This window comes from Puntigrus tetrazona, chromosome 8, assembly GCF_018831695.1.
Source record: "Puntigrus tetrazona isolate hp1 chromosome 8, ASM1883169v1, whole genome shotgun sequence".
Lineage (NCBI taxonomy): Eukaryota > Metazoa > Chordata > Actinopteri > Cypriniformes > Cyprinidae > Puntigrus > Puntigrus tetrazona.
In genome coordinates, this window is record NC_056706.1 from 5,919,315 (window position 1) to 5,928,804 (window position 9,490).

At 37.3% G+C, this 9,490-nt stretch overlaps 1 protein-coding gene across 1 annotated transcript in view; it reads right to left on the reverse strand.

Moving 5' to 3' along the window:
• Nucleotides 1-671: 671 nt before the first annotated feature.
• The window catches only part of LOC122350596 (disabled homolog 2-interacting protein-like), a 41,121-nt gene continuing 32,302 nt past the window's right edge, over nt 672-9,490 (reverse strand). Inside the window, exons 13-16 of the mRNA XM_043247223.1 lie at nt 8,459-8,611; nt 5,634-5,836; nt 5,352-5,439; nt 672-3,986 (exon numbers count right to left, since the gene is read on the reverse strand). Of these exons, the coding sequence (XP_043103158.1) occupies nt 3,819-3,986; nt 5,352-5,439; nt 5,634-5,836; nt 8,459-8,611 (612 nt within the window). The 3' untranslated portion in view covers nt 672-3,818. The remainder of the gene's footprint in view (nt 3,987-5,351; nt 5,440-5,633; nt 5,837-8,458; nt 8,612-9,490) is intronic.

Sequence of the window (9,490 nt, forward strand, 5' to 3'; positions counted from 1 at the left end):
CTCAAGTATACAATCTACAGTGTGTATAACAGACCTCTAAATAAGACAGGATGATTTTTAAATAATTTAGTGAATGAAGACAACCCACATAAAAAAAATGATAGTCATTTATGGTATGTACTATTTCTGTAAAGTAGTTTAATTTGTTTGTGGTAATATAACAACTACGGTAGTATAAAAAATTATTTTACCCAATACTGTACTTTTTTCTACAACTATAGGGTATATTATACTACAATAGTTTTTTTTTTTTTTTTTTATATAAAATTAAAATCTTGATTGTCAGTAGGATTCAGTTGTTTTGATCAACATCACATGTAATATCCTACATATCCTATCTTTTAATAGCCTTATCTGCCTTAAAAAGCAAATTACAAAAACTGTGCACATCCACTTGAAAAGCACTAGATGGCGCTATGGTCTCAAACAACTATCATATTATTTCAAGAGATTGAGTTGTACCGTTATGAAGAAGTCAAGGTTAGCACGGTCCAGTAATTACACACACACACACACAAAAACACCTTTCGCCATTGAATTACATTCAAAAGAAGCAGTGTGAAATTCCACATACTCTTTTGAAATAAAATGCGTTAAATACATCACAGATATTCTATTGTATTACGTCACGGCTTGCTTTTTAAAGAAAGACGTCAGTGATGACACTCGTGGACAAATACTTTGCTTTTATTTTGAACGGCACTCACTGAAGTGCACCCATCTTGACAATGGCATTCTACATGGATATATACATTCTGTCCATAGCATTTTTACTTAACTTTACACAGGTGAAACAATATATCTTTTTTTTTTTTTTCCTCAACAACAGTATTTTTCTTGGACTGTACAGGAAACTAACAAATAAAAGTAAGAACCTTGAAATAGCTAAATAAAACTTTAATAATTCTAGAGGCAATTGTACATGAATTGCACTGAACATTTTCTTCAACACAAATGACTTCTCGTGTATCGGTCTCCTGTTCATGTATGTACACGTGGCGAAACGGTCAGCTCTGAAACGTACATGGTGTAGAGGTAAAGCAGAAAACACCGTGGAGCTTTAACGTGGTTTTCATACATAATCATGCCAAACGAGAAAAAAAAGCTGTCTTCCTTTAAATTGAAGTGAGACTCAGCAGCAGCCCTTTGACTTTCAAAAAAACGCAATTAAGGGAGTTAAAACATAGTTAAAGTGTTTTGATGTGCCGTACTATTGCCTTTAAATGGTTATGTTACAGGAAGTCAGCGTGTTTCGTTTGCTTGTTTTCTGTATTTAGAGGTCGGTGTAAAGATGTGGCCATATTATCAGACGTTCACGGGCAAATAAAAAAAAAGGTTATATTGTAATACTGTGATGCGCAAAACCTAGGCCAACTCACACAGAAGCAGCTTTGTCAAATTCACGTAATCAAGCTGAACTGTTTGGGATAAATCTGCGAGATTACTGATTGCTTTTGTAACGATTGGATGTCGCCTGTGAAAATTAGCGGTTTAATGAGAACTCGCTTTAAGATTTAAAAGTAACGTCATTTCTGCATCACGAGCCTAACCAGCCGCAACCGGAAAAAGTGTTTTCGGACAGGTTTCTCAAAACCTAATAAACACAGTTCTTCCTTCACACCAGCGGTATAGTAGCATCCCAAAAAAAAACTTCAACTTTAAAGAAATGTAACGTCACCGTGAGACCAAAATGATTTTTTAATGAAATATTGCAGCGTTTACTATAAATGATTCATTATTGATATTATTAATTCATGCGTCCTCGTGCGCTCACCCCCTCTTTTCTTCCCGGCTCTGATCGCAACAATTAGCAAACAATCCGACAACGCACTCAATTCCCTGTCAACAAAAGTCCAGTTCTATTTTTATTTATTTTTTCTCTCTCGTTCAAGAAGACATTTCACCCGGATGTGCGTCACAATTCATAGTTTTCAGTCACGTGACTGGCTCGGCGGACCTGGAGGGCAAAACATCCGTGAAACTGCAGCACAAACCTGTTGATTTTCCATTCAAGCCATAAATATTTAGATAAAAATAAATAAATGTGGGAAAAACATGCAGGTTTTAGCCATTATTTGCAATATTTCAATCACTAAAAACATCAGGACATTCAAAAATATTTAATGTGAAAACACTTAAAGTACCTTTTGTCTATTAAAAGAGCGATATGAAAATATCTAAAGCAATATACACCCCGTTGATGATGCTGTTCGTGGTGTATTACTATACTTGCGGTCAGTGGCAGAAAGCCGTGTTTTGCCCTCCAGGTGGGCGTTACGTTACAGGACCTGTACATTACGTTAAAACTATGAAATGGGAAAATATTCTGTTCACACTCAGCATTCGAACTTCAACAAGGACTCTTCATTTTGGGGTTAAAACAACCAATACAGGTGAATAAATAAATTAACGAAACACAATTTAAAACATAAATTAAAAAAACAAATTCCAAAAAAACCCAACAACGGTTAAACAAAGCATACTTTCTCTCGAGCTTGTATGATTAAATAAAAAAAAAAATCGAGAAAATACAGAGAATGCTAAAAAAATCAGATGCCTGATATGACGTTTATGCACAAAGTGGTTTGCCCTTGCAGTTTTACCAAAATTATTGTCCCGAATAAACTGATGTGAATATTTGTACGTGAAGAAACACTGACAGTCTTCAAACTCTTCTCCACGAACCTGATTTGAATAAAGATCAGTGAAGCTAAAACAGGTTCGCCCCGATACCGGAGCAAAGGGTCTGTCAGCAGCGGGGTTGATGCAACTATTGCCGTGCCGCTCGTTTGATGCAAACCGCATCTGAAGAGCAGAAAACATCACAACCTTTAAGTAAAAAACCAGCCACGTACCCTTCACACATCAACTCGAGCGCTGAATGCTATATGCTTTGTACTTGCTGCTCTGAATAGCCTTTATAACAAGTCCACAGAAGCAGGTTTTGGTTAAAGGGTCCATTCTAATGCTATAGAAAGTGCATAGAGTGGAAGAAAGACATCGTAGGGGGGCACACACCGACTGTGCTGTAGGTACGATGTTGGGTATACTGGCCAACGGCAAGCAGTATGGGGACGTTTCTGTCCACGGCGTCGATAGTGGAGGGGTTAAAGTGGTGTGTCGTCGTCTTTGCCCTGTCTAGAAGCAGCACCTGAATATACAATCAGAGCTTACATTGTTTTCTTTCGTTTAGCTTCTAAATAAAGTACAGCAGACCTCAGCACAGGAAATACACACTGTACCAAAAAAGAAAAGAAAAAGAAAACCTCTTTTCTCTGAAAAGCCCATAAAAAAAAACTATATACATTAACGAGGCGCGTCGCCTGGGTATAGACTAAAATGTTATGAACGTACAAAAAAAGTATGCAAAGAAACGCGATGCTTAAAAAGTCCTCTCCTCAGACTTACTAAACAAAAACGCGAGCGGTTCGCGCTGCCGCCGGCCGAGCGACGCGAGCAAACAAAAACGGTATAAAACGACGTTCGCGCGAAGCGTACACAATAAAAATGATTATTTCGACAAATAGTTACACTGTTATCATGCCAGGTGCGCGCAGCTCGAATCTAGAGGCGATAAAGAATCCGTGACAAGGGCTATGAATGAAGCGTAGCTGATAATCTGAAAGGAGACACGTTAAGCCTTTATATACCAAGTGAGGAAAAAAAACAACATTGTGCAACTCTATCCGATTCGTTCCCGAGAGTGATTTTCCACCCAGTGCTAGTCGACTGAACCCCCGCCTTACTGTAAGAGAGTTACCCATAGCCCTTGTCCGCAGCTAGACCTTCAGGCCCGTGTTGTGTGTTTTGTGTCCATGCTAGCAGTTGCTGCTGTTCCGAAATTCACCGTTTTCCGTGATCTGCAGCTTGGTGGGGTTGGTGGGAGAGATGCCGTTCCTCGTCTGCATGCTGTAGCGATCCTTCAGCTGAGACAGAGCGCTCATTAGCCGGGCGTTCGCAGCGTCCAGGGACGCGATTCTCTTCTCCTGTGGGGGAGTGACCATTAATGGAGGTCAGATAGGAAGAGGTGATTAACGGTGCATGATATTTAACGTTTAATTAAAACCTTTCTACTCCGCAACGGGCGCAAGGTGAGTGTCGCTCTAGTTTGAAACATTACAGACTAATTACGCCGTCTAAAAGCCGTAAAATGAATTCGCAGAGCTTAAATTAAAATTCATGCGGCGATGGCGGTAATCGCTCCTCGTCTTTGTAAAATAAACCTATGATGTAAACAGTCCTTAATGATTTTGATGAGCGCTAAAGCAAATCCACAGTGGGTGGTTTTTATGCTCATCAAACTGTTTACGAGAGACGCCGATCGTCCCCGGAGGACACGGACGTTCATCATTAAACTTTCAGATACATTAACACCATTAAACCTCAGAGACCGGCTCACAACAGCGCGCTGAAATCCAAACCAACCACAAGAGGGCGCTACGACTCTGCGAATGAGTCAATAAAACATCCGAGACCATTATTGAAAATGTTTTTTTCTTATTTTATACAAAACGATGACAAAAGCTTAAAAGGAATGACGATTATTTCCTCCGGCCTGATCTGAGATTGTTCCAAAAAAGCATCTTGTGCTTCTTTGGATTTGATTGGCGTAACAAATCTGTTCATTTGATTAGTGGCTTAAAAAGAGCGCAGAATCAAAAAAAAAAAAAAAAAAAANTAAAAGTTTTTGAAAACATTCATTAGCACTTATTAATACTTACAATATTATTTTATTTACAGTATAACAGTAATATTACAAAATATTATTTAAAATTTCAATATATTTGAATATGTACTTTATTCCTCTGATGCAAAGCTAAAGTTCTCCGGTGTTCAGTTACACATCATCCTTTCGAAATCTTTCTCAAATAATTGGTTCACATTTGACGCATTATCAAAACAGTTGTTCTTCTTAAAATACATTTGTTTGTGGAAACCATGAAAGATTTATTTCAAGGTTTGATAAATAATAAAGTTCAAAATAACAGAATTTATTCAAATCTTTCATCCTTGCTGAATTAGTATTAATTTCTTTCTTTTTTTGATCATACTGAGTGTATATTTTAAGTCTTTTTTGCAGTACACTTGTGCATTTTTTTCTAATACCACCGCTGTGTTTTAGTCTCTCATTTAATACGAGGTCATTAAACCACATAATAATTATACGAAAATGTGCTAAACGCCATGTAAAGTAGTTTTCGATGAAGTAAAGTTTGTCTTTTTTGACTTAAATTAGGATTCTGGATCCAAAAGCATCAGTCGAACGACATAATGAAAACTTTTGATTACAGCAAACATTGAAAACTGAATTAATAAAAAATACATGTTTAATTATAATAAATAGAATTCACCTGGGCTTCGATGATTTTCTGTTTGGAGTCTACAATTGCCTGCATATCTGAGTGATCTTTCTTCAACTCCTCTTCAACTGACATCAACCTGAAACATAAAATTGCCGTCATTATGCTACAGATGCTGCTTCAGTGCTTAACTGAACTAGAGGATAATACTTGAAATTATACCAGAAGTTTACGTAGGATCACTAAAGTTTCATTTTGAACACTAACGTAATTTCTAATGGATCGCCACTTATGAGGGTTGAACCTACAATGATCTCTAACCCCATGATTCACCTGGTGATGATGCTTTTCATCTGGTGCTCTTTCTCATCCTGCTGCTTGCGTAACCGCTCCTCCGTGTCCTCGAGCCGGGCCTGGTACTCCAGGAGCATCTTCTGGGTTTGGTCGTCCTGGTTCTTCATGCGAGATTCATACTCCTCCAGCTTCTTAGCGGAAATACGCAGCTTCTCCTGCAGGACGGCAATCTCCTGCTGATATTAGGAGGAGAAAAAGAGAATGACGAACTCTTAATAGCGGGATTAGAGAGCAACAAAAGCTGTGTAAAGAGGGAGTTCTCGGATGTGTACGACTGTGGTTTTGAAATGCATATTACATGAACAGAGCCCTGCTAATCATCCCGTATCTGTCTGCTAAGCCCGGGAAATCCAGCAAAGCTGTATGAAATATATCTAAATAGGTGCTACTGCATATTTCTAAGATGAATTTTTCATGTGTTTTGAGGCAATCCTGTAGCTCACAGTAGAGTACGCTGCTGACAACACCAAGGTCAAATTGAAATCGATGTGTCTGCCACATGCATACATGTATATTATTTTATTTTTACCCATATATCATATATGAAAGAACCCCCATTTATAACACAGCCCATAGCAGATTTATACAGGTGGAGCTGGGGAAGGTGGAGCATGCAGCAACTGCTAAGGCAAGCACTTGAGTCGAATGTTGAGCAGCAAGCTCATTGGCTGCTGATGCAAAAGAGAACCAATCAGCTGTGTCATGTGACAACGATGTCATTACGTCAAATTGAGTCCTGCCAGACTGCGCCATCTAGAGTTTATTTATAGAACCTGTCTTTGTTGCACTGACTAGAATTAAAGACAGCATACCTTGACATTTCTTAAAGTAAATTGATCTTGTTTCGGGGATATTTACATATTTTACAAAAAAAATAAAAATAAGGCAGACTGATTTAGAAAATTCTTTTTGCTGTGTTGTTGCTTCAGGCAATTCATAAACTAAGAAGGCGTAGCACGAAATGTTTTATGCAGCCGTTTGAAGAAGAAAGTTCGCTCTTGATAGTCTCCATCTTGAGATTCTGCTTGGTTGAGGGCTTATAGATACAGAAACCCAATGCTTTATAAATATACAAAGACTTAGAGAATAATAAGCCTGGTTTTCTGTGTGTTTTTTTCGTCTTGTGATTTTGCATCTTGACTGAAACACTGTTGTGCAATAAGCTACATTCCCTTTAGAGGATTCAACCAATCTTCACAGTATCACTTACATTAACGGCTTCAAACGCACGGATGTAGTGGGGTTCTGCTGAGGGAGAAGCTTGAGTATGTGGGTGTACACACTCAGTGCACTCCGATGGGCTTATTATTCATTAAAGAGCAGGGGAAAGAGACGGCAGACAAGCCTGAGCCGGTCGTGTGCTCTCTACTATTGCGGTATAGCGATTTGAGCCTGTCCTCCTAAATCCCAACACTACAGAGATCAAAAGTCAGCTTTGTCTAAAGTCTATTTCAATTGCGGTCGTGCTCTTCGAACGACGTCTAGCTGTCTGCAGTTTGACATCTACAGTCCTCGTATCAGTTTAGAACATGATGCAGTGACTAAGCAACTGGATGTGAGCCTAAAATATCCTCAAATCTGGGTGCTCAGGGAACAAAAACCTTGGACAGTCCCGTGTATCATTTAAAATGGTTAGCAGTTTTTAAACACCGTTTAAAAGTTTGAGGTCAGAATTTAAAAATATATCATTCTCACAAAGGCCGTACTTATTTCATAGATTTATTTATAACATTATTATTTACACTTTTATTATTATTATTTCAATTTAAAATGACTGTTTTCTATTTTAATATATTTAAAAAAAGTAATTTATTCCCAAATTTCCAGCAGCCTTGACTCCAGTCTATAGTGTTTGGTGTAACATTTCTTATTAATATTAATGTTGAAAACATTTAATATTTGCTTAATATGTCTTTTGTAGCATATAAAAATACATTGTTGGGTCAAAATTAGAGAATTAAGCAAAAAATCATGTAAGTATGTAACGTGAAGATCATGTTCCATGAAAATATTTGGCAAATTCCTAACATAAATATATAAAAAAATATTTTTTAATTAGTAATATGCATTGCTAAGAACTTAATTTGGACAAATTAAATTTTATATTTTATCAGTTTTGCACCCTTAGATTCCAGTTTTAAAATTGTTGTATTTCGGTCAGATATTACCTATCCTAACAAATCACACACCAATAGGAAGCATAATTACACATATGCATAAATCTCAATTTCAGAAAACTGACCCTGATGACTGGTTTTGTGGTTTATATGCTCCTTCTCTAAATAAAAGTACTAATTAAAAAAAAGAAGAATAAAAGTAAGGGTCTTATTAGCATGCATATTACTAAAATATAACTATTTCTTAAGCCTTATTCTACCTTATTCTTAATCCTACCCAGCACCTAAAATTAACAATCACTTACTAACTATTAATAAACAGCAAATTTGGAATTTACTGAGGGAAAACGCATAGTTAATAGTAAATAAGTGTGCCCAATTTTTAAGTGTTACATTATGGCAATTGCTGAGCTAATGAATATTAATTAGATTTACAAGATTCCAGGAAGGTTACCTAGCAGCATCAGCATGACGTTAATAATATTCATAAACATGCCCCCACAGAAAGTCCATTACGTTTCAGAGATGACAAATAGTAAAACTAGCTAATGTATTTTATAAGGAATAATCATTGTCAGTATAACCATGTGAGGCCGGTTTTGATCACACAAACACTAAGCCTGCTGTATTTCTGCATATACTGCTTTTTTTGTGCTGCCGAGCTGCAGGATGAGGTCTCATTATTACCTTTTCAGTTGGTGTGAGATCCTCCTTGTTTGGAAAGTCCTCCCGGTGTTTCGTATCTGGGTCAGTTCCCTCCTGCTCCAAATATTGCACATTCATATTCAGCAGCCATGCAGCAGTGCGGTCCAATGCATTGGGATTCACAGGAGATGGAGCCTAATAAAAGTTAATTCACACACAAGTACATTATCGTGTCCTTATTAGCCATTTTAACATCTATAGGACTCTTAATTTGTCAGTTTTCACTCATGCACACAAACAAACAAGCGCCTTAAAACTTTTCAAGGTGACAACAACACTTGCGCTTGCTAGGAAAAACATTTGATCATTTTTTAATGAAGATTCATTCCACAGACATCAAAGTAACCGTCTGGACAATGCGAGTAGTCATTTAATCACTAGCGCAGTGCTAGTGCTCCAGCAATTAATTCTGCTTGTCTGCTTCCTTTTGCCTTTGACGGCAAGAGGGCTGCGTGTTCGTCTCAACCTAAGAGCCTTGTTGATTGTAGTGATGCACCAAAAGACTCATTAACCCCTGAGAGATCTGAGTGCCAATTTGTTTTAAGGATATCAGCAGAGTGCTAGCTAATTTAGTGGTATCTAAATTAGCTATGGGAATGTAGTAACTCACAGACCTAGTGAGACATAAAGGATGCGATCGGTTTTAATATGATGTCTCTTGAGAACACGGAACTTATCTTTTTCATGATAGTAACAATAATAACTATGATTAGGTTTAACCTTACCAAAAAAAATGTGAACCTTGCCTGCGAGGCAAAACCTGCCGCCATAATGACAGTTGTTACTGCGTTGCTGAGCGGTTGCTGTGGAGTTTTGAGTGCTTTTTAGCATGTTGGTTGCTAGGATTTACTATTGGGTTGCTAGGTGTTTGCTTATTGGGACGCTTGTCGATCTGCAGATATAACTTGGGTCTTATCTATTTTACTTTGTAACACAGTTTATTGTCCAATAATCATATTTGTAATTTCTAATATTTTTAATTTTCATTTCTCTATTAATTATACAATAAAATTA